This window comes from Sesamum indicum, linkage group LG7 (genome assembly GCF_026168435.1).
Source record: "Sesamum indicum cultivar Baizhima isolate 11 linkage group LG7, ASM2616843v1, whole genome shotgun sequence".
NCBI classification, from domain to species: domain Eukaryota; kingdom Viridiplantae; phylum Streptophyta; class Magnoliopsida; order Lamiales; family Pedaliaceae; genus Sesamum; species Sesamum indicum.
The window spans coordinates 13,036,842-13,061,166 of record NC_142663.1 but is presented as its reverse complement, the minus strand read 5'-3'; the positions used below and the strand labels follow the sequence as shown (position 1 = coordinate 13,061,166).

At 32.7% G+C, this 24,325-nt stretch overlaps 3 protein-coding genes and 2 long non-coding RNA genes across 5 annotated transcripts; 3 read left to right on the top strand and 2 right to left on the bottom strand.

The window, feature by feature from the left end:
- Nucleotides 1-775: 775 nt before the first annotated feature.
- LOC110012336 (uncharacterized) lies at nt 776-2,300 on the top strand. Its single transcript, XR_002287471.2, has 2 exons — nt 776-1,921; nt 2,007-2,300. It is a non-coding gene; the product is annotated as an uncharacterized LOC110012336 (long non-coding RNA).
- Nucleotides 2,301-4,539: 2,239 nt separating this feature from the next.
- LOC105166783 (uncharacterized) lies at nt 4,540-8,164 on the bottom strand. The gene is made up of 6 exons (XM_011086266.3): nt 7,369-8,164; nt 6,782-6,944; nt 6,467-6,643; nt 6,294-6,377; nt 5,460-5,541; nt 4,540-5,215 (listed from the first exon to the last, which is right to left on the bottom strand). The coding sequence occupies exons 1-6, from the start codon at nt 7,713-7,715 to the stop codon at nt 4,758-4,760; spliced, it is 1,311 nt and encodes a 436-aa protein (XP_011084568.1). The 5' UTR covers nt 7,716-8,164; the 3' UTR covers nt 4,540-4,757.
- A 2,418-nt stretch (nt 8,165-10,582) lies between these two features.
- On the top strand, nt 10,583-13,346 carry LOC105166784 (uncharacterized). The gene is made up of 3 exons (XM_011086267.3): nt 10,583-11,424; nt 12,661-12,746; nt 12,852-13,346. Exons 1-3 carry the CDS (start codon nt 10,708-10,710, stop codon nt 12,943-12,945), a joined length of 897 nt encoding a protein of 298 aa, XP_011084569.1. The 5' UTR covers nt 10,583-10,707; the 3' UTR covers nt 12,946-13,346.
- A 1,706-nt stretch (nt 13,347-15,052) lies between these two features.
- PTAC15 (plastid transcriptionally active 15) lies at nt 15,053-17,452 on the top strand. Its single transcript, XM_011086268.3, has 2 exons — nt 15,053-15,364; nt 15,552-17,452. Exons 1-2 carry the CDS (start codon nt 15,151-15,153, stop codon nt 16,865-16,867), a joined length of 1,530 nt encoding a protein of 509 aa, XP_011084570.1. The 5' UTR covers nt 15,053-15,150; the 3' UTR covers nt 16,868-17,452.
- Nucleotides 17,453-17,692: 240 nt separating this feature from the next.
- Nucleotides 17,693-19,763, bottom strand: LOC110012330 (uncharacterized). The gene is made up of 2 exons (XR_002287459.2): nt 19,277-19,763; nt 17,693-17,979 (listed from the first exon to the last, which is right to left on the bottom strand). It is a non-coding gene; the product is annotated as an uncharacterized LOC110012330 (long non-coding RNA).
- Between the last annotated feature and the right edge of the window lie 4,562 nt (nt 19,764-24,325).

The following is a 24,325-nucleotide window of genomic DNA, read 5'->3' as shown; positions in this document are numbered from 1 at the left end:
GAATTTACCAATTCCTAGAGTTGCATAATTACATTCACATCTCTGCATAGAACCAACATTATATATGCTTCTCTAATTATATCAAATTTTAAAAAAAACCAACAACTTCCGAATGAATTGATACAAAACGTGTGCAGATTGAAGATAAGAGAGAATTATACTTATAAAAACCGTAGGAAGAATAATATCTTTGCTTCTTAACGAAACACAACAAATGCGCTTTTCCTTATTCCTGCACTTCTTTAATGCACATAATACTAATTGAAAACTAAGAAAGCTTCTTATCTTCAGCACGCTTTTTCTTACCCATTTTAGATAAGCAATGACCGTGCCTTGTAACAGTTCCTCGTATATAATTAGATAGATATGATACAAATTTTAAAAATAATAATTAGATAAATTAAATTTATTTTAGTCTTCGATATTTGATTTTAATTTTAAAATTACTACTTCTCTAAACTCAATTCAAATCAATCCTTCTAGTAGGTGATTTTTCGATATTACTCTTAAAACAACATATTCATTTTTTTTACAATAAAAATTATTTTAGTCCCTCACCTTTTTATTTTCATAAATTTAGAAAAATATAACCTTTTTAATTGAAAAAAATTACAATTGGACAGTCATTAAAATAATAACTTGGTTAATAACATATTAACATAATTGTGTGAATTTAATTAGTAAACTTTTTGAACTTTTCAAATGAAAGAGCAGTTGAATAAATAAGTTGGAAGAAAAAAATTAAATAAAAAAGATACAAAAATATTCACTAACATTATGTTTTTATGTCATTAATCAAGTTATTATTCATATAATTTTTCAACTACTTCCAATTAAGATTTTAAATTTATTTACAAGGGACCAAATTGCAATTGAAAATAAAAAAGTGAGGGATCAAAATGATTTTTTTTATAAAAAGGAAAAAAAAATTATAAGGGTAATATGAAAAAATCACCTATTAGAGGGACAAATTTGAAGTGAATTGAAAAGACGAGGACTATTTTGAAGGTGAACACATTTGCCAAGGACTATAATAAAGTTTATCCCGAAAGTTAATATATACAATTAAAAACAGATCAAGTGATTAATATGAATGAAAGTGAGGGATAGACACGATGGTACATTAATGGTTAATATTAATAGATGATGTGGACAATCTGAAATAAATAAGTAATTGTATTGGTACAAAAATTTAATGGTATAATTGATATTTTAAAATTTGGTTTTGTGATTTCACAAAATCGCTAGTTGTGAATGAAAAGTGGCGTTTTATTATAATCAAAGGATAATCACATCTATATCCCTTGATCTATATTTTGTAATCAATAATATCTTGATAATAAATTAATAACCACGTGGATGCATGCCCACAATTTATAAACACAAAAAGCGCTGTTTTAGGCACTAACGACGTAAAAGCTAACACAACAATAGTCGCTAAACTCACCCCCAAAATAGCCACCTTTTCAAATTCCTTCACAAACATCCAACTGAAAAGAAGAAAAGGGTTGTCGCAATAGAACAGATTTGGCCATTAAATTATAATATTCCCTCACAAATCAATGGCCTAAACGCCTTTGCTTTCTCAGGTCCTCAATTGAAACCACGCTTTAACCCTCAAATCAAGTCCTTAAATCGTGTTTTGCCTTTATTCCTTCTTGTCGTGATCATCAGAGATCATTCTTTCCTTGGATCTCTCTCATCTCATGCATCAATTCAAACAGAGTACGTATATCTCTCTTTTTCTCTCTATAAAAACATGCAAATCAGTCATAATTGAGATCAAGACATACAAAGAAAACACAAAGAAAAAAGTGTTGGGAGGTGAGGAAAAATGGCTGTGAGTAGTGTTTACATTACAGCACCAGCTGCTGCTGCTGTGGGGCTCTATTTGTTTGCCAGAAACCTCCCAAGAAACCTGGTAGAATCCTCATATTTGTTCTTCTCCTCTTGTTTGCAGTACCTAAGCTTGTGTTTGTTCTGCCGCTGATCATCATGAAATGCAGGCAGGTGGGCGAGAGGTGAAGAACAATGTGAAGGATCAGCCAAAGCTGGCTCCAGAGTTTGATGGTCTGTACTGCTTTGAAACCATTGTAAGAGACGAGAAGAGGTGTTAATTCATAGTGCTATTTCGCCCTTTCCTTTTTCTCATTTTGAGAAGAAGATGAATGAGAGGTCAAATTTTGTTCTTGTGTTGGAAGGGTCCTTTTTTATACCCTTATTTGGTGTGTTAGAGTTCTTCAAATACTTGAAGGAATATGTGTATGTAAATACCTAATTTACACTTACTTTTCTTGATATTTGCCATATTTTACGTACTAATATCTATTATTATTTAAAAAATTATAAATACAATTCTCACATAAAAAATAATTATATTGTCTCTAAAAGGGTGGATTACAAATGACTAATTTACCCTTTTTTTTAAAAAAAATTGTTATAATATTTAAAAAAAAAAAGAACTTAGGATGGATAAAGTAAATAGTCCATAAAAAATATTTTAAAAGTTTCTAAATAATATATAAAATTATAATCCATAATCCATAATCCAAAATGACATTTTGGGTGGTTCATATAAAAATTGGATGAAAATTTAATGGAGGATAACAGACGAGCTCGTTGTGAAACGAATGCTAAAATTAGGGGGACTATTTGCAATCTTACAAAAAATGAGGAGGTATTTATAATTACGTTAAATCTCATGAACTTTAGAATTAAAAATCAATATATGATTATAAATGGAGCAAATGATTGCCATGAATGAAAGTGGAAAGATAAACATAATAGGATATTTACAATTAAAATAATATGTTGATCATTTTACATAAGTAATTATATTGATACAAATATTTAAGAATATCGTTTATATTTCAAAATTATTACACTATCACAAAAGTAAATTATAAGTGAAAAATAACTTTCTTTTTATGTTAGTATAAATTATAGGGATATTATACTCCCTTTTTTCTTGATATTTGGTGTAATTACACCTAAACCCTTTGTGATTTGTAAAATTACATTTAGCACCTCGAGGATTTGTTTACGTTTAATAAATAAGTTCTTCTATTAGTCAAAATTTATCAAATTTATTGATATTAACAAAAGAATAAGAAAAAAATCTATTTACTTCAATTGACTTATTACTGATTTATTGCATGTCAAATAAGTATTTTTAGATCAAATTGTCCTCATACGTCTTTATACGTTAATGCATGAAAAGAGGTATACCTTCACTGTTATAGAGATAATTTAGATGAAAAAAATTATTTGACCTGCAATAAGTCAGTAATAAATTAATGGAGAGTAAATATCAATTTTTTTCAAATTTTTTTATTAATATCAGCAAATTTAGTGGACTTTGACTTACAAAAAAATTTATTTGTTAAACTTAAACAAACTTTATCGCTGCCAAAAATAATTTTTCAAAATATAAAAACTTATGTGTACTTATTCCATATATCAGAGGAGTGAGTAATTATCCCTAATTATACTTGTCACCTGAAGTTTTTGTACTATTAAAAAAAGTTCGGTCTTAAAACCTCACCATGAATTGTATCGAAAGGCAGTCACATAACTCACCGACGAGGAAAGCGCCTTTATTGCACGTGTAAATTGCAAACGCCCCTCCGATGTTTTGCATAATCGACGGTTTATAGTCCATTAATAATAATTTATAATTCATATAAAATTTTATTTAAATCTCTCATCAGCATTGCTGCCTCACCCTTCCCATCCCTCTCCCCCTTCCAAGTCGGTGGATGCTTACGCCCACCCATTAATTTCAGGGAAATAATAATTTGAATCTAGTTCAATCAAATTTATACCATTCATATCATAAATATTACTTAGAATGTAATTAATATACAATTCAAAAAAAATAATTAATTGCTTGACAAATGCAATATATTAGCTGTGTGATTGATTTAGCTCAACCAATCTGAACTGGACTAAAATTTTCCTTAATTTTATGGGATAATTCATTACTGTAATTCATGTATATATTGTATACCTAAATATATGTATGCATATTGTACAAACTTATTTTTATAGTTTCAATAAATTTACTTTTTTAAGCAATATATAAAACCATCAATTTAATTCAAATTAGTGTAACCAATTGATTTACTGTGGATTTAAGTAAAAAAAAGAGCATAGACCTTAAACTAGTTTTATTGAATTTAATACCTCTTCAATATAATGGTTCATAGTTGAGAGCATAAAAGTAAATTTTCATAGCTAAAAAGTTTAAGCAAAATCACAGAAAACAATGGTCAGTTAAGATACTAATCTGCACATTTTAAGAAACTGAGGAAGGTAAATTAAAATTATTTTCCCCCAGCGGAACTGTCAAATGATTTCATATATCATATGCGGGTAAATTGTGAATTACGATTTATAACATAACATCTTCGACTCCACAAGTAGAACCATAAATACTTACCCGGCCGCCTCTCAGCAGTTTTCAGCCAGCCATCACGGCTTATGCCATGAGCGGTTCCATTCAACAGAGAGAACAGATCACCGGGGGCCGAAAACTACTTATAGAGAACTCAAACTTGTATAGACAAAAGAGTTGTACATGTAGGATCAAGTATATAATGTATCTGTAAACTTACAACTCTTCTATAACATTGTTTTGCCACTGTGTATTGCTCCTCAGCAGCGAAAGAAACATCAGCTCCTTAGGAAGCGTGTGAAAATTCTAAACTAATTGGTCAACCAAGAAAAGAAGAAATGAAAATTGTAAATAAATATTGTCAGTTTGCCGCCGGACATGCTCTCCTACCAATGTTTCCAAACCTTCTTGCGACACCGAATATGAGTGTCTTAGTCAAGAGTCCTCGGTCGAGACTACAGGCAACGGCAACAGCCCCACCAATTATTAGGAGCTTGGGTATGTTCACACGCTTTGGTTTCTCATCAGCCAAGTCTTGTGATTGTGTTTCTGATGAATCTCCTTCACCTTCCAAAATCTTCATGTAGTCCGGGTCAAGTTTTGTGTTAACTTGAGCCATAAATGCATGACGGGAGATGGGTGCTCCAGATAATCTATGCTTTTGGTAAGCACGGAAACCACGCTCGATATTTTTCACCGCTCCCCACATACCCTGACGCACCCCAAATTTTGCAATTTCCCATGGGATGCCCATGTCTTCATGGTGGAAGAGTATCACCTCACAAGCAGACAACTGCCCATTTCCTTTTCTTGACTCCACTGTCTCAATCAAAAAGAAGGTTTTTCATGATAAGTAAGCTCCATTTTTACAGAGAGAGACTAGAAATTTAGAAGTACGTTCCTAGGGACATACCTCATTTCTTTAATATTTGAAGGACCATAAAATTTTTCATGGCTCCAGAAAGTTTAAGAGATGAAAATGATCTACTTGTATATGTGCCAATTGCTATGTGTCTATTGGAAAATCAAATATTTCGACGAAGTAGGAAAATTAATTTTTTACCTGCTTGGATGTACCAACTCGAGTAGTAAAGATCAACCCGTCTCGGTTTGTCCCTCCTCGGAACAGAAAGACAGGGAACCCCCTGTTTCAGAGACAAAACGGCTGTCAAACTTCATATCATCAAACTAAGCACAAGGATATGATAAAATAGTAAGAGCGCAGAATTTTGTGATCGGTTCCATAGCAGCGAGAGATTTTTCTTTAATTAATTATTACTCCTTTCAGCCAGATGGCAAACATTGTCACCCTGATTGTGCAAGTGTCGGAGCTGTTGCATATAATACTTTTTGTTAATTATAACACCCTCCTTACGCCCTCGCCGTCATCACTGCATCATTTTGCGTGGCTATTTTGTACAGAAGAAAAAAGAAAAGGAGTTGTCAAGAATCTCAAAATTACTAAACTTAAGGTGTTAGGGGAGACAGATTTATTACCAGCAAAATGAACTCCCTAAAATTGGAAAATTCGCTCTTTGTGTCCCAATATTAACACTCTTATGTGATTGTCCATCATTTTGAATTCTTGATAAAGTACGATAAAGAAAACTAATTGTTCCATGCAGGTCTTACTACGGCCAGTATGCAATCTTAACTTCTGTTGTTTCCAACATCATTGAGGGACAATCGTCCCAAACACACGATTTGTATTTGCAGAAACTTGGAACTGTTAGAATCTTTAGAAAGTGAATTTGATTTTGCTATGCATCTCATTTGGACATGCACAGAACTCATTCGGCTTTTTAGACAATCGTTAAACACTTCCCTGCATAAGTATTTGAAAATGAATCTAGAAATAAGAGAAGACGAACCAAATAACATGTCTGTCTGGCTTTACCTTAGTGACACAGTAATACGATCTTCCTGACTCCCATATTCGACGGCCTATAATGTATTCCCTGTCACTACAGAAAAATGGGAACTGCACAGAACTGTCAGATATCCATACTTGGAATTGTGACGACAAGATGACATACAGGATCCGTATCATAACTGATCTCATTTCCTAACCTTCCGTATCCAATGAACCATCATCGTTCCTGTTGTGGGGCATTCTTCCAAAATTGAAGCATGTACAAGCATATCATCCCACCTCAGTCGGAATTCATCATCCCAGAAAAAGTCCCTTAATAATTCAGGAGTTGCATCCTCATAAACAGTTCTGCTGCAATACTGAGGAGGACCAGTCTGAAAAATCACCAGGAAAACCATTAAGCATATACAAATTGCACAGACAACATTGTAGAAGATACACCGTCATTCTTTACAGATAAGGAAGAACAAATTGCTCCAAGAAGATGGATCCTCAAACATTCTATTTAGTACCTCAGGTTCTCTCTGCCATGCCTGGTATCTCATATTTTGGGTTGAACGATCCATCACATGCTTCCATGGGGGGCCTGCATCTTTCCTCTCAACCAGATGGCATAGATGTTCTAAATCCTCGTATGTAATAAGCACACTGTCTTCCTTTCCTAATTCTGATGAACTATACGAGCAATATACAGTCATGAGAAAGTTGTGCCCAATAAATATAGAACTAAAAGTAATTCTCTTATCTCACTAATGCTCATTTATTAGTCTGTGCGCCAGGTGCCAAGTTCAACTACTGCCATGTCCATAATCTGGAAATACATGAGGCAAAATATTGATCTGGCAGCAATAGACGAAGCTAGATAGATTCTTCTTTAATTAATACGGCCCCAAAAGTTTAACCATGCAAGTATTTTGGAGGCTTTAATGGAATACAAGAATTACATGATGAAGCTACAAGTTTATGACACTCAGCGCAGATATACAACCACAATTGCACGCACAACCAAACGAATATAACATAAACACATTAACAATGTTACAATTAAATATCTGGATTACACAACAATATATATATGTATATCAAGCTGAAAATTCACCTGCAAACGGGGTCATCAACTGCCTGCGAAGCAATTTGTTCCTTCCCCATTCCATTATCCGACGCATAAGAACCAAAATTTGCAACCTTGGCCTTGCAAGAATCCAAGCTCTGGGTCGAACCAAATCCTTGAACGGGAGAAGGAATCACAGCAGCAGGTGAAGAAGGTGCTGAAAATTCAAATTTACAATTCCCTAAGCTAGCCCACCTAGGTTTCCAAACCCATCCCACCATTATACCCACCAGAAAAGCAATCCAAACAGGTCCCAGAAACTGTATCATCCCTATTATCATCCCCCAAATTGTGGGCCTCTTCAGAATCTCCAAGAACGCCTCAACCAAAGCCATAACTACTCAACCTCACAAACAATAATCACACAACAGCAGAACAAAAGGGGGAAAACGAAAAACAAGGAAAAAAAAAAGATTGAAAAAAGAGGGTATCCAAGAAATCAAACACAGATAGATATCAAAAGGGTATGTACAGAGTATCTCACGAGAAGGAAGGAAGGAAGGAAACATGAAATGTTAAAATTCCGCTTATCTAGCTCGCGGGGGAAGCTTGATTCTATCTCAATCTTTGTTGGAGTCGTCGTCACCCAATAACGTGTTTCTCGTCGAAAAGGATTTAGCCAAGAACTAAAGATAGAAACAAGAAAGGAAAAAGTTTATCCGAATTGCACCGCCAAATCCAACGCTTCTGCAGCACAAGAATAACCAGTGGCTTTGGATTGATGACGGCGAGAGGGCGCCAGCTGTTGCCTTATTGAGTTGACTGCTGGACTGTTTGGATTTGTTCAATGTGCGAATCCGGAGTTTCGCCTCCTATATTTTCTGTACATGTATTGGAAATAGGCAAACTCGGGTTTTAGTGTAGCACGACTACAATTTCAAAAAATTTTAATTCGAATCTCATTCGATATTTCGTTTTAATTTAATTTAATTATATAAATATAATATATTTATCATGTAATTAATATATAATTTAAAAAGTAATCAATTTTATAGAATAAATTATAAATATGATCACTTATTCCATGATTGATTTAGTTTGACCAAACTCAATTCGTATAAAAACTTTCTATACAATTTTATACAAACAATTCGGAGTGTGCAATTTTCGATAAACTTTGAAATAAAAAATTTAGTTTTTATGAATAAATTCAGTTTAATTTTTTTTTTGTGCCAATTAAATCCAATCGAATAATGAACTTTAAAAATATATATATTACATTAGAAACATATACATACTTATAATAAAAAATAATATAAAAATATTAAATATCTAAATATCTGTATTTATAATATAAAATACTACTTTTATAATTAATACATGCTTAATTTATATAATATTAATTAACAATACTTTATAACTAACAAACTAATATTACTACACTATATATTTTTTTTTAATATTTGATTAATTCGATAGAAATTCGAACTAATGGAAATATTCATTTCGATTCGAAAAAATTTTGGTTAGTCAAAATGACCACCCCTAAATATCACACGTTCTACTTTTGTGTTTGAAAATCCTGTTTTTCTTCTCCAATAAAATTAGTTCAAAAACATTTTAAGAAACAATGGTAAAAATTAAAATTTTCAACTATATTTTAAATTATTTTTATTTTACAGCATATATAAACCACATATTTTTTTCTTAAAATAAAACTACGAGCAGATTTTTAATTGATTAATTCAAACGTATTCTAGACTAAATCATAAAATTTGAGAATAAAACATTAATAAAATTGCATTTGAATCGATAAAAATTTCAAATTCTTAAAAATAAATAATTGAGACTTTGTTCGACTGAATTTTAAATTTCAATAATTTCAAATTATTTTATCTGAATTTTAATTATAATAAATATTGATGGAATTTAAATTCTTTTTATATAGATATTATTTTTTCAAACCAGTCCCACAAATGTAAATCTAAATGAGGTCTTACTTGATTGATAAAGTTGATGCGTGAGTTCGAGTTGCATGAATGTGACTGCATCTCCATTTCTATGGTATATTTCTTATTTCTTTGGCTTATTTGAAAATATTCGTTAATTTGAATTATTAATTATTGGATCAACAATCAAATTTAAACGTATTAATAATATAATAAATAATCTATTATATCTTTCTTTTTTTTTTAAAAAAAAAAAGAGTAGCCAAATAATTGAGGTATTAAATGCTTGAATGTTAAATATAGCATAGGTTAACTCTTGTCAACTCTTGATGACGGCGTCGTTCTACAATAGGCATGCCTAACTGAATTCAAGTCTACAAGGAGGCAGAAAAATAAAAGCAACGGCACTGAGTAGATATGATCGTTGCTCTCCAATATAGTTCCATAACTTTAGGTCTAGATCCTCAATCTCATTCCATAATTGATTTTTGCGTATATGTATTTAAAAAAAGTTGGTAGCATTATATTGGATAAGTTTTAGGAATAATTACGCTGCCCTGTCATGAGGTTTGGTATTATTAAACGTATATTTTTTATAGTTCAAAGAATTACATCTGGTATCCCGACGTTTGTTCCTGTTTGACAAATAGATCAATTCGTTAATCAAATTCACCGAATTTGTTGAGATCCTGGTACTAGCAAAGAGCTTAAATAATATTTACTCACAATTAACTTATTACTGACTTATTGTCGACAATAATTTTTTTTCCAAACAAATTAGCATTATAAGGATGAAGATATACCTCCTCATATAAGGGTAGTTTGGTTGTAAAAGATTTATTTGACCTACAATAAGTTAGCCGAAGTTAAATATGAATTTTCATTCTTTTTTTTTTGTTAATAGCAACATTTTTTTGTAAACTTTAACAAATTTACAACATAAACATTCAGGATATTGAACGAAAATTTTCAAATTATACGAACTTTATATATAATTGCAGTAAATCTAAAAAAATGACGATATAATTATTCCTGAGTTTCTAATATTATCCTTTGATATTTAAATTAGTGAAATGAGTAAGAAAATAGTTGAAAAGTAATAAAAAATCATTAAAGAATGTATATTTGAGTTAAATATTAAGGGAAGCAGGTGGATGAGTATCAAGGGAAGCAGGTGGATGGTAATGATCCAAATGAGAATGGCCATTCTATTCCGGACTCGACTCGTTATTACGTACCAATCAATTGGCAAAGTAAATTTGGCCTAATAATCAATTTTAAACAATAGTCAAATAAGTCAAAAAAACCATACTACACTAATTTGTTGGTTTCGTGCATTTGGCTAAAAGCTTTGACAATTCTATTCAAACTCAAACGCAATTATCAGATTCTCCGTGTAATTTATACACAAAAAGGGCTGTATGTAAGCATTGCTGCAATGATTTGCTCAGTATCCACCGGGAAGTCCCGCTCGAGCTGGCTGGACCGGCTGCGAACAGCCAAGGGCTTTCCAGAGAACGGCGTCACCGATCTCGAAATGTTCCTCCAAAACCCTAGTTCTCCGATTGCTGAGAGGCCGGGGTCCGTAGCAAATTCTGACCCAATTTGCTGTTCGACTCGGGATGAGGATAAACAGTTCTTCAATATAATGAGCGATGTTCTCAACGAGCTATTCAATTTTGGAGATAAATGCGGGAATTCCACAAAACTCAAAACGTCTGCTCGCAAACAGATAAACCCCAGAATCTGTGTATTTTCGAATAATGGGAGTCGTGAGATCAACAATGCAGCTGCGGAGAAGCCGACGCTGTTGAGGAGTGGCGATAGCAATAGTGGAGTGGAGGGAGTGAGAGAGCTGGATAAATGGGAAAATGATGGGGAGGGTGTTGAGAGGGATGGGAATTTGACTGGGTTTTCACGGACAGAGGTAATGGTTATTGACACGAGCTATGAGTCGTGGAAATTCGAGAAGCTGTTGTACAGGAAGAAAAATGTGTGGAAAGTGAGGGATAAGAAAGGGAAGAGTGTGATTATGAGGAGTAAAAAGAAGAGAAAAGTGAGTAGGAGCGTGGAGGAGGATCAACATGGGGGAAAGAAGTTGAAGGTTGATAAGAAGGAAGGGAGCACAGAGGGCTGTGAGTTGCCGCTGAATGAAGTAAGTCTAGGACACTTTGGTATAATTGTTGATTACAGTGTGGTGTTATGTTTACATTGGGTTGTGTTTGCCAAATAATGCATTGTTTCACGTATGTTTACAATGATATTGTTGTAATGTTGTTTGGTTGCTCTTAGTTGAAGTAAGGTTAAGCAACTAATGCTGATTATGTGTTATGAGCTATGTCTATTGATGTGTGTCCACACGAGAATGTCTTTTCAGGTGCATGAACAGATTTTGCATTATGTGGTCTATGATAGCTTGTTAGGAAGAGAGGATATCTTGTAATAATGAGGCTTAATGATTTTTATACTGGTAATATATAATCTCTTACTGAAATAGGACTATGGCGGCTGGATTATCTACTTCACGTGCCATTACCTTTTGGTCCGTGTAGGTTCTGTGCTTGCTTGTTGATTAGTTCTATGTCATATAAATAAGATAAGCTTGTGACCACTGCACATAGTTTTCCTTGTTAACATGTTTTAAACATTGTGCAAGCTTCAGTGACATGCATTTCTATAGGGTCTTTAATCAGTTGTCCTTCTAGTGTTCTGATTCTTCCTGATCTTGTCAGTATGTCTCCTTTATTTCAAAATTTGGTTTTGTACATTCATGAAGCCAGAACATTTTGAAGACTAAGTTGCAGGCTCTTTGAAATATATTTTGGATATCATGGTCACCTAGGGCTTATAACAAGATGCTCATCTATCTTGCAATGTTGAATGCTGATTTTCAATTTGCCCATTACCATTCAAGCAAAGGTTAACTGCTAATAATGTGAATCACTTTGAAAACAGATCTTGCTGTGCAATGTAGCAAGTACTGATGATAGTGCCTCTTTGATCACTTATGTTGCTAGTCTGATGTAGGCTGACTCTATTATAGTGGGATGTGTTGATGTAGTCCTTTCTTGTCGTGCTTGTCATGGAAATTAATGAGTCAGTTGTGCATTGCATGATGGAATTTTTTGTGGTTTGCACTATTTTTGTTATTGTGTGTTTATATGTTTTTTAGGTTCAATTGCTTTATGCCACAATTCTTGAGAATTCACCTTTTAGGTTTTACGTTTCTGATCCATCGACAGATCCCATTCAGATATGGTTCTATTCAGATTAGTGCATTATGGTGTGAATGAGAATGATAGTGTATGCTCCATACTGGGGCATGTGTCTGTTGACCTGACCTATGTTTTTATGATTTGATCTTTACCCTGGCTTATTATATGTTCCACAGGTATATCATCAGATCAATAAATCAGAAGTTCTTGGCAAGGGTTCAAGCAAAGTTGGTGGGACTCTTGAAAAGAAGCAAGAAGACTTGTAAGAAATATGCACTTCTCATTATCTTTTTTCTTTCTATCACACAATTTTCTTTGGTATTTGCACATATATTTTCCATAACGGCTGCATTTCTTGTGTCTCCAGGAAGTCAGGAAATGGAAGCTCATCTGTTATTCTTATTAAGAGCATTCATACTGGTAGGAAAAATGGTCTGAAATCAAAACAAAAGAAAACTTGAGGAGGATCCCATTTGGAGGTTCCACAGTGGAACAAGATGTCTTCTAAGCTGCAAACAACTATATATCTTCTTTGTCGAGGTGATATTGTCCTGTGAAGATCATTATTGACTCTTCTGGGTGATGATACCTATAACGCTTAGCTGATTAAGCAATTTTTTTCTGCTGTGTCCAATTTGCTATATCGCCGTCATGCCTCCTTTGCAGTGGTTGTCCACTGGTTTTAGGCATATTAAAATCTGATGCCTATTGCTTTGTGCATATAAGACAAATTGTAACTATGCAATTCTTGGTGATAGACATCACGGTTTATATGCAGACCGCCGTCTGTTTTATTGAGCCTGAAATGATTAATTACTTATGTGAGAAATCGATCCATGGTTTCATGGAATTTTTCCTTGCAGAGTTTTGCATTTTATTTAATTGCTGCAGTTTATGTTGGTGGGACTAGATTACTGGGCAGCACTGCTGAGAAAACTGTCCCTCTATGCATTATGTACATATAAAACCACCTTTACTTCAGGGTATTAGCCATGATATCACAAGTTATTAGGCCTAATTTTTTGTGTACTTCCAAATGGGCGGCCCGTTATTACTGCTTCAGGCCCGGAACTGTCGAGAATTGGGTTGTGATATCAAACCCGCCCATCTTCCCGATATTAGAATTAGCCTGGGGCCACTTATGGTGATAAAAAATCTTACAATTTTTGGTGTCATTTTAACTTGTTTTGGTGTTTACTGCGGAGATAGAGAATAAAGATAAATAAATATGTATTAGAGATAATGTGTATGTTTAGATTTATTTTTGGAAATAATATAAAATAAATATGGTATATTTGATGATGTTGATTAGTGGGAGATAAAAAGTACTGTTTATGGTCAAATTATGTATTTTTTATATATATTTATATATATATATATATGAGTATATATATAATTTATTTAGTTATGAGTGAATTAAAATAAATAGTATTTTATAATCATAATACAATTCTAAAACACTTAAAAATTAGTAAAAAATGGGCAAAATAATTCAAGCTAAATAAATACATACACTAATAAATACATAATCCGCATTTGTAATAACTGTAAAAAGGGAAGGGGGGATTTCTTTTATGTAAAAAATTCGTTCCGTTGGGTTATTTCTCAAAAGGAAAACAGAGGATCTATTAAATTTCAAGTATTCAGTTTCACCACCAAAATAAGTATAAAGTAAACTTTTTATAAGTTAATCAACAATTTTACTTGTAACTCAGTCATCTTATTATCCAAAGTAAAAGTGGGCTAAGTGTAGGACATAATCTCTATTTAGATCTTTAGTCCTAAGCCTAACATCTTACATATTTAGTATAGGTCCAACGACATGTCTTCCATGTGGTAATGATTTAGAAGCATGATTTTTATTTATACCTCATACAAGTATACATTGTATAATGCATCACAACATCTATTTCACCTTACCCTACTGTAATCAAATATCAATTATAAGCTAGTATTTTTCTTTATATACTATTTTGTATTTACACTTTCTTTTGGAGTAATAAAATATCTAATTAAATTTTCTGTTTAGGTACCCAAGACTTTTATGTGGAGGAAAAAAATAGAAATAAAAATAATAGCATTGGTAATGGAAGCTCCTTTTTTCAAAAATAAGAATCAAAATATAAACATTAAAAATAAAGAAAAGACAATGAATATCAATTTATTTGAAATAATATTTAGAGTATATTAAAATGAGTTCCTCTATAGTTTGATTATTATGAATACTCCATGTTTGTAAAATTACTAATATCGTTTTAAATTCAACGTCCGTCTAATAAGTAACTCGATTTGTTAGTTTCTGTTAATTTTTTATTTTTTTTTGGTATATTGACCAAAATGTCTTTATCGACCTTAAAAAAATTATGAATTAAGTGGATAAGCTTTTTTTTTAATATTTTTTTAAAAAGAATACATTAAAATCAAAATTAATAATTTTATGTGTTCATTCAAGAAGAATTATATAACTTTTAAATTTTATCAAACATCACAAATTTTTGGGGAGGTGGTTATAATATTTAGCTGCACTTAAATTATGATATTATTAAGCTTGTGAGTGCGAGCAAACAAAATTTTTGCACTGAAATTGTTTAAAATCGAACGTTTGTACAAAAGAAGCCGCAAGGACTGTAGCTGAGCTTATCCATCACTCTTAACTCTCCTCATCAATGGCTGCGAATCCCTTCGCTCTGCCCACCGATCCTCGACTCCAATCGCCGTCTCTTTACTTCACAGCTTTCACTTTCACCCATTTCCCACTCACTAAGTTTTCTGGTTTGTCTCTCCGCCAAAGATCTGCGAGCAATCGCCTACTCCTCAGCTGCCGCTGCGGCGCTCTCGCTATCAGTGGGAATGACTCCACAAGCATGTTTGCGGACTCGGGTATGTGGATTAAAGTAATATAAAAGTTTTGATTCTTTTTAGTCTCTCGCCGACGTAAATTATGTCTCTTGCTCAATCTGGGAATGAAGTAAAAATTGTCCTTCCTTTTCCTGGTTTCAGTTAGGTTTGAGGTATGACGCCATTTTCGTTTATTTCAAGAAATGGTCTTTTAATTCTTATGTTTTAGGTATAATGTTGTTCTCGTTGCTTCAAGAAATGGGGTTCAACGAGAAGGATACTGAAGCACTTTTGAGTACAAATGCAGCTCTTAGATTTACGCCTTTCGAATCTATTCGTGCTAGAGTTCAGGTCCTGCAGTCTGCTGGAGTGAATGGTCTTTCTCTTTCGAGATTAATTGTTAAACGACCAGATGTATTAACAGCTCAAGAAATTGATGCACTATTGTGCTTTCTTGTTAATGACGGTAATCTAGAGTTGCAAGGGAAAATTGAGCCCACCCAGATTGAGCGGCTGTTGAATGGGACAGACCCTGAATTTCTGGTGGGATTTGAGAGGAAAGTAAGGTTATTGCTTCAGTTCGGAATTCCCAAGGACAAGCTTGTTCATGTGCTCAACACTGTTAATTTGACCAAGGCCTTGTGTCTTAAATCTGTGGAAGAAATTGAGAGAATGCTAGCTTTTTTGAACCGTTTTGGTGGGGCGGACTTGATCCTTCGTCGTCCTGCCATTCTCAATTATGAGTTGGAGACTCACTTAATTCCAAGAATTGGTTTTCTCTTGGAGTTGGGTGGGGGTGATGAGAGTGCCACTGCCGCAGTTTTGCGTAAATTCCCCTTTGTTTTGGCTTATAGTGTAGACCATTTAAAAGATCATGTTGAATTCTTGAATTCATATGTTGGGTTGAGCAATGAGGAGATTTTTAGGATTGTCCTTGTTTACCCAAGTTTGTTCAGTGCCAGCAGAAAGAGGAAATTGCATCCAAGAATCGATTTTCTCAAGCAATGTGGATTGACTTCGCACGACATATATAGGTTTCTGATCAAAGCGCCCTTGTTTCTGAGCCTGTCATTTGAGGAGAATCTAGCAAATAAGTTGGTTTTCTTGGTGAAGATTGGGTATGAGAACAGAACGAAGGAATTGGCTCTGGCAATGGGAGCTGTTACCAGGTGCAGCTGTAAAAATTTACAAGAGGTTATTGGAGTGTTCTTGAACTACGGACTGACTTGCGAGGACATTTTAGATATGAGCAAGAAACATCCGCAGGTATTACAGTACAATCATGAGTCGTTAGAGGAGAAGCTGGATTACTTGATTGAGGAAATGGGTCGTGAAGTTGGAGAGCTGTTGTCTTTTCCTGCATTTCTTGGTTACAAGCTTGATGGTCGTATCAAACACAGGTATGAAGAAAAGAGAAAGATTTTAGGCGAAGGGATGTCCATCAACAAGCTACTGAGTGTATCCGCGGCAAGATTTTCAACCAAAACTAAAAGGACGGGACCTGTGAGTGTAATCCATGACCTAAATGAAAGTGAAGATAAATGAGAAAGCCAGGACTTGCAGTTTATTTGGCTAATTGACTTAGGACTTCAAGTTACTTCATTTTAATTGTCAATATGAGGTTTGAGACATCCATCTCCAGTTCAAATGCACCAATGCTCTGGTTGTCCTTGATGTTTCTCAAGTCGAAAGCTATGGCAAATTATCTTATTGTGAATGAACTATATAAGAAAATGATTGCTGATATTCAAGTGAAAGAGATCAGAGTGCTGCTTATGGAAAAATAAGATGAGACACATCGCAGCAAATGAAGTCACCTCTTGTGCAGAAACAAACCCTACAGAAAACCTATTTACATGTTCTGCGTGGTGGTCTGTGGTAGGACAACATCTAGATCGTTTTGAAATTAGCATGTTGATAACAGCAGTCCTCAGAGGACAATAGCAATTGTTTATATATTGATTTTTGTAATTCTGTGATATCCTGCTTTTACTAATGTACCTAATATTCGATGGCTATATTCTTGTATACTTAAAGACGAGGCCTCCTCCTACCGGTTCCAAGTGCCCTGTACAAGAGACATGCTTTAATTCTATATTGGATTCATGCTCACACTAGCATTTTCTTGCACTTTATATGACACCATATACAATGCTAAACAATTTAGCATATCTCTTTGAACCACAGCTACTCTTAAAGCTAGGAAGAACTGCCATCATCACAAATTATAGTTAATTTCTAGCTAAATCAAGAACTGAACTTTCCAGTTTCTCTGTTTTGCTGTTTCCTTTGGGAATAATATGCCCGTAGTCTCCAGCTTTACTTCTCTGCGCAATGTTAACTTCAGCTGAAATAGAATAATCGACTACATATAGCAACTTCAAGACCAGTAGATAATCAAAGCAGAAAAACAGAAACAATGGTTCAAGGGGCATATCAAAATTCTTCGTCATAACAATCTGCAAAGAAATACCGAGTCATCTAATGCTACAGAGTACAAAAATTTTACTGCTATAGGCCACTATAGAGTCTTAAATCAGTTTGTTTGACTTCATATGAGTAAGGTTGTCTGCTTCCTGAAGCCATGTGAAATCAGGAATCCAACTGGTATAATAAACTTTTCCAACTCCTCTGCTTCATGCTCCCACTATTATGTCCTAACAAGGGAAAGTACAACTGTATTCTATCAATGCATTATCATTCCAAACAGGGCTCAAGCAGACTCTTCATACGCTAAACCAAAGAACCATCATCACGGATAGAAGCAAAACAAAACAACATAGTTACTTAAGCAATGTACAATAGGATTACTAACAGCCTATACATTTCATTTGAAGAGCTCAAACATCCAAACAATACTACTTCGAGGAAGACCTGAAGCATATGACGATGGGGGTAAAGCACTAGAAAGAAAAACTGAGTAGTGACAAGTCAATATTGATTGAAGAAGACGGCTAACAAATATCAACTGTTGATTATTGAACAAATAATAGATGAAAAACTGTCATAAATGATGTCTTCTCGTTCCTCTCCTTCATCAGGGACCGCCTAATCCTCCTCACTGTTAGCGCACTAGAGTCCCTAACTTTCCCCACCACTGTTGGTGCATAAGGGTCCTTAATCTTCCTCAACTTTCTCTGTATAATAGATGAATCATAACCCCAAATCACCCTCTTTTGCGCGAACTACCGCTTCTTTTTATTTTAAGGCTATCACCTAAAGTTCTCGATAAATCAATCAAGATAACAAACTAATGCAACACAATTGATACAGACTTAGTACATTCTAATCAATGAGCACAGACAAACCTTACATTTTCATAATTTCGAACTTTCCCTAAACTCCCCACAAAGAATAGGTAATCGAACATCTGCTTCCCTTACTAAGTGCCTCTGTTTTTTAACTGCCTTAACCAACTTCTCTTCCCTACAGCTCTTCACAGTGAGTTAGTTGTATTTTCAGAAAAGAATGTCTGAATTCCTAAGTCCTTAATCAATGAAAGAAGTTCATAGCCAAAGTTGCCCCTAAAAGGTATAACATGAATGGCTATTCAACAAGAAACTGAACAACATTTGCCTCCACCCACATGATCCCTCTCCAAGATTCTCCCCCCCTTTTTTCCCTTTTCAAATTCTTTTCCAGCTAGATTATAAGAAATGGCAAATGTTGAAATTTCCCTTCACATACATGTGGTCTCTTCTGTCATAAACATGTGAGATGTTTTCCCACAGCAAAAAGATCAGAATTTCCTCCACCTTAATTGCTTTCAAATACTCTGTTCCTTTGCCTCTTTCAAACCAGCAAGCAAGAACATCAAGAAACTCTAGTGGCCCACAATTTCCTCATCCTCCATTCCTTTTATTTCCTCATCCTCCATTCCTTTTATTTCCTCATTTCAACAAGAACCTAACAGTTAAAAGACAACGTCTTTAGGCATAAGGAAGAAAAGGGTACCTATGAATTTTTGCCTTGAGAATTGACTTCACAGAGGAGAGAGGACCATCCCACTACATTTCACTCCCATTTCATCTGAGCCCAAGAAACTGCAATTTCGTGAAGAAAAATGGGCTGACAACCATTTGAGCTGCTAAGCGCAGAGAGTAAACCACGAGATGGAGTTGGAGGAGCAGCAAAGAGAGAAGCCCTTTCCTTGAAGGTTGCAAGGCAAAAGAGTTCTCACACAACAAACAGTTCTAACAGTGGCGACTGAGACACACAGAACCTGGTGATATTTGGGCTGGTACTGAATTATTATCGAGATCGGAACGATGGGCAACACGTGGGTCTATCTGATTTGTCTGTTCCAGTGTGGACCCAACGGGCTGTGATGTATGTCCAGCTCAAATGGATAACTATTGCTTTCGTTGGCATGCCCTCTCTATGCAAAAGTACTTCTTATAATGTCCTTTCAGATATTAATTATTAGAAGTTTGTTCTTTTCATTCCCAATATTTATTGAATTAATTTTTTTATTAAATCAATTCTAATTATATTATTATTTTAACTGATAATGATAATAATAATAATAATAATTTGATATATATATTTATAGCCAATCAATATCAGCTATTAAATTTTTTTTACACATAGATGGAATTCAAACATATGAACTTATATACGGGACGTGAACCACTTTCAATTACGTAATTAGCTCAATTTTGTCTGCATATGTAGATAAATGTGTTAGTACCGTTAAGTATGTTATAAATGACTTATGATTATGAAGACAGTTTTAACCCAAAGTAATAATTGAAGTTGCGTTTCTTCTATATATTTAAAGAATTGTGTTGGTACGGTTAAGTATATTCTAACGACTTATGGCTCTGAACACAGTTCTACCCACAACGACAATTGAAATCGTATTTCTTCTACAAATATAATTTTGATATACAAAATCGCAGCCATGAGGTAAAAAGTATTATTTTTTTTTGGGTAAATATAAGTTTCATTAATAAAATAAGATTCTACAGTACAACAGTGCTCAACTGGTGGTTTCTCCCTCGACATGCCAAGAGATACGCCATAATCTATATAACGCACATGAACTAACAAAACGAGATAAATTAACACTGATAATCCTCTGTCTAATATCTTCCACGATAATGGTGGCTATTATATTCGGTGGTCGCTCTGTATGCTCAAAGCGCCTCAAATTTCGTTCCCTCCAAATGTGGTAAAAAATATTATTTTTGATAAATTGAGTTTGTTATTTTGCTGGTGGGGGGGGGGGGGTTAGGCATTAGGAACATTAGATGCTAATATAGGAAGTCCATTTGTAATAGATTAAACGTTTGAATCATGAAAAGTATCATTCCAAGGAAAAGTGTAAGCTGGACCCATTCAAGAACAATCTTTTAGGCCAAAATTTAGGTATTTAGGTTGTTAATAATGATTCTTAAAGATGTCGCACAATCCTAGATTGTTCTATGTCTCTCTATCTATTTAGCTTATATTTCTACTCATGTATTTAATATTATGATTTCAAATTTCTACTCAATTTTATTTTTTAATTTATTTATATAATTTTAAATTCAAATGATATCAAATCATTCGTCTCTGAATTTAAATTATATTTTGTTAAATATTAACGGATTTCAAATTCTTTTAGTAGGGAGTAATTTGAAATTATTCTTTAAATTCAAATGTACGAATATATATATATATATATACATTTGGATACTATTGTATTTAGAGAAGCGAAATATATAAATTATTTTTGTTTAAAAGAATATTAATAATAAATTTAGATTTGAATTTGATTAAAGAATTTGGTGAAATAAAGTAAAAATTTATCAATATTTAATAAAATATAATTATAAATGAAAATAAAACGATTTGAATTCTAATGTATTTTATAATTATAAATGAAAATAATTATAACAAAAATATAATTCCAAATTCAAAATTTATAAAATTTTGATAGATATAACAAAAAATTATATTTTATAACGATTTAAAATATAATTCCAAACAAATTCAAAAAAAAAATTATAACAAAAATTTGAATTCTCTATTTTGAAATCGTCGGTCCAAAATGTAGCATATGATTAAAAAAAAAAAAAAAGTGTATGAAAACTATGCACATTGGAAGAATTCCTTTTGGGGAAAAAGCTCATCAACTTTAGCACATGTTTAGTTTGTGGTGGCCCACAAGAATTTAGGTCAAAATGCAACGTTTTATTTCTATATGTCTAATATTGTAATTATACATAGAAACCCATTTTTTTAAAAAAAAAAAAAGAAAACACCTTTTTATTTTTTTTCTTCTTTTTCATTTTGTGTCTGGATTTATAGTTTTTATTGATAAAACTGCGACAATGCAGTACCAATTCTTAAAATATCAATTATATCTATCAATATTAAGTAATATAGTTACTTATTTTTTCTTAAATTATTCACTTAATTTTTTAACTTTTGATTTATTATCGTGTTAATCCCATATTTTCACTATATCTTCATCTCTTATCCCAATTAAATTATAGGGTAAATTACAACTAGTTTCACTGAGATTTGACATAATTATGAATAACTCTTCGTTGTTTAAAAAATTATAAATACCCCGTAAATAGAAAATAATTATGTAGCCCCTAAATAGTGATGTGGACATTATTATTTTACTCTTATTGACTTTTTTTTTAAATAAAAAAATATATTTGAAAAAATATTAAAATATTTGAGGGTGGGTAAAAATAAATAATTTATAGAAAATATTTATTCATAAAAATATTTTAAAAAATTATAAAATCTATATATAAAGTTATAATTTATAATCTAAAAGGACATTTTGATCAGTTCATAGCAAAAATTAAATGAAAACCTAACGAAATGAACTCATTGTTAGACGAATGTTAAAATCAGGGAGGATATTTGTAATTTTCAAACAACGAAAATGTATTTAGAATTATTCCAAACCTCAGAAAAAATAATCATAATTTACCCTAAATTATAAATTGGATTTTTACCATCGTATTTGCCCCTCCAAAACTTCCGCTTCGTATTTACCACTTGCTCTATTTTTAACTATATGCTGACTTTTATATTTAAAGTATATACTATGTCCATCTAATTATATGCGCAAAAGTATTACATGCCGCGATAAATAATAATATAAAAAATATGGCTATATGATTTAGAATAGGGACCATTTGTGACACTTTATTACATGTCCACATAGAGTGGGTGGGTGTTAAATCCCCCATGGCCATAGTGTAGAGGTGAGAAAGAAATAAAAGGACAAGTCAAAAAGATGATGAGATGCCACTCTCATAAAATCTTCAAGATATTTATGTACAACTCATCTTGTATAAGTATCTCTTTTTTTCATGTATCTAGCACAAGTCATGTTGTGCCAAGACTATTTTTGTAAATTTTTATATGTTATCAAATTTTCATTTTTTTTCTTACACAATTTCCGAGTTAGCTGCTTACTTACTCGTTCTCTATATTTGTTAAGGGGAGACTCTTATAGTAACTATCATGAATGGCTAAATGTGATTTGTCTAAAACGTCATTTTTACACAAATGATCATCTTATTTATTAGTTAATGTTATTTATTTTGATATTCACACACATTTAAAGTTGTTTTATCTTATTAGTTTTGATCAGTTACTCATTTTAGTTTTTTTTCTTTTTTATTAAATTAAATAAATATATAAAAATTTGAATAATACATATGCATTAAGTATGTTTCAATCGCTAATCGTACAAAATTACTTTTGGTGGACAAGATTTGGACGGACTAAAGTAACTTACTTAAATTTATTTTATTTTTTTTCCATAAATAATGATATCTTTTAATTCATTAGTTATGTCAATTACTTTATAATGCATGTAATTTTAAATATAATTTATTTCATCAATTGTATTCTTTTCATTAATTAATTAATTTATTAAATAAATACAATAAAAATTTAAATTGTATAAATCGTATCAAATGTGTTTCATACTATATAAAAAAAAAATTCTTACACAAATAAGGTTTAATAAAACTAAATCAATTAAATAACAAATATAATATATGTATAATGTGATTGATCATTTTTTTAAAATTATATACCACTCATAAAATAAATATATATATTTATCATATAATTAATTCAAATTTGATCAAAATTGCAAAAAGACTAAAACTTTGTATGATGACCCCACTTATATTTCCACCACTAATGCACTTGAAAACTCATTGTATTAATGGAATCATGGAAAGAATGTTCTACACACATGTCCATCCCATCCCATCCCATCCAAGTTCTTGATCTGCTGCTACACAGAACCCCACAAACTCCAGAGGATTCCAACCAATGACAAACCGAGCTTGAGGAACCCCACCAATCCCAAAACACTTACACATAGACAACATTGCTTTTCTTACAAAACACTACATACTAATATTATATTATTTATTATACTAATGAAAGATTAAACAAAACCAGTTTGACAACACCAAAGCCACAAACTCAAAGATCTAAAACTACTTTTTTCTTGTGTCCACATGTCAATATCCTATCCATGAATACAAAATATCTTCCCAGGTGGGCCCACCAAGGGGGAAAAAAGAAGAGCTGTCCCATGTAAAATATCTTAGGAGATCATAGTTTATTCTGATTGGATGGTGAGATTAATGCTGTCCATTCAAATCCAAGTGTTGCCCATCTCATAGAATAAGTTTGTGCCACCAACCAAATATCATAGGAGAGATGAGATGGGAATTATGGAAAAAGGGAAGGGCAAAAACCAATGGGCCTTTACTTTTTGATTGGGGAGGGGTTGATGACGTGGCCATTTTGGGCCATACATATAAAAAAAAAAAAAGAGTCTTTGCAGATATTTGTGTGAGGTCCCCCTTTTCTTTTATATCCCCAAAAGTTGTGTGGATTTTCACTTTGGCCCCAGAGATTGTGTTTTTGCTTAATTGCCCGGAAGAGGTTATTTGTATTGTGTTTTATACTTTGTTTTTATTCTTGTTTTCATTGTGGGTTTTTAATTTTTAGGGTTTTCAGATG

Coding starts and splice junctions, on each gene's coding strand:
- LOC105166783 (XM_011086266.3), bottom strand. CDS start 7,715: ATGGCTTTGGTTGAGGCGTTCTTGGAGATTCTGAAGAGGCCCACAATT. Junction 5,542..6,293: donor CGTATTACTGTGTCACTAAG/GTAAAGCCAGAC, acceptor TCTCTGAAACAG/GGGGTTCCCTGTCTTTCTGT. Junction 5,216..5,459: donor GAGTTGGTACATCCAAGCAG/GTAAAAAATTAA, acceptor TGATTGAGACAG/TGGAGTCAAGAAAAGGAAAT.
- LOC105166784 (XM_011086267.3), top strand. CDS start 10,708: ATGATTTGCTCAGTATCCACCGGGAAGTCCCGCTCGAGCTGGCTGGAC. Junction 11,425..12,660: donor GTGAGTTGCCGCTGAATGAA/GTAAGTCTAGGA, acceptor TATGTTCCACAG/GTATATCATCAGATCAATAA. Junction 12,747..12,851: donor GAAAAGAAGCAAGAAGACTT/GTAAGAAATATG, acceptor TTGTGTCTCCAG/GAAGTCAGGAAATGGAAGCT.
- PTAC15 (XM_011086268.3), top strand. CDS start 15,151: ATGGCTGCGAATCCCTTCGCTCTGCCCACCGATCCTCGACTCCAATCG. Junction 15,365..15,551: donor AAGCATGTTTGCGGACTCGG/GTATGTGGATTA, acceptor CTTATGTTTTAG/GTATAATGTTGTTCTCGTTG.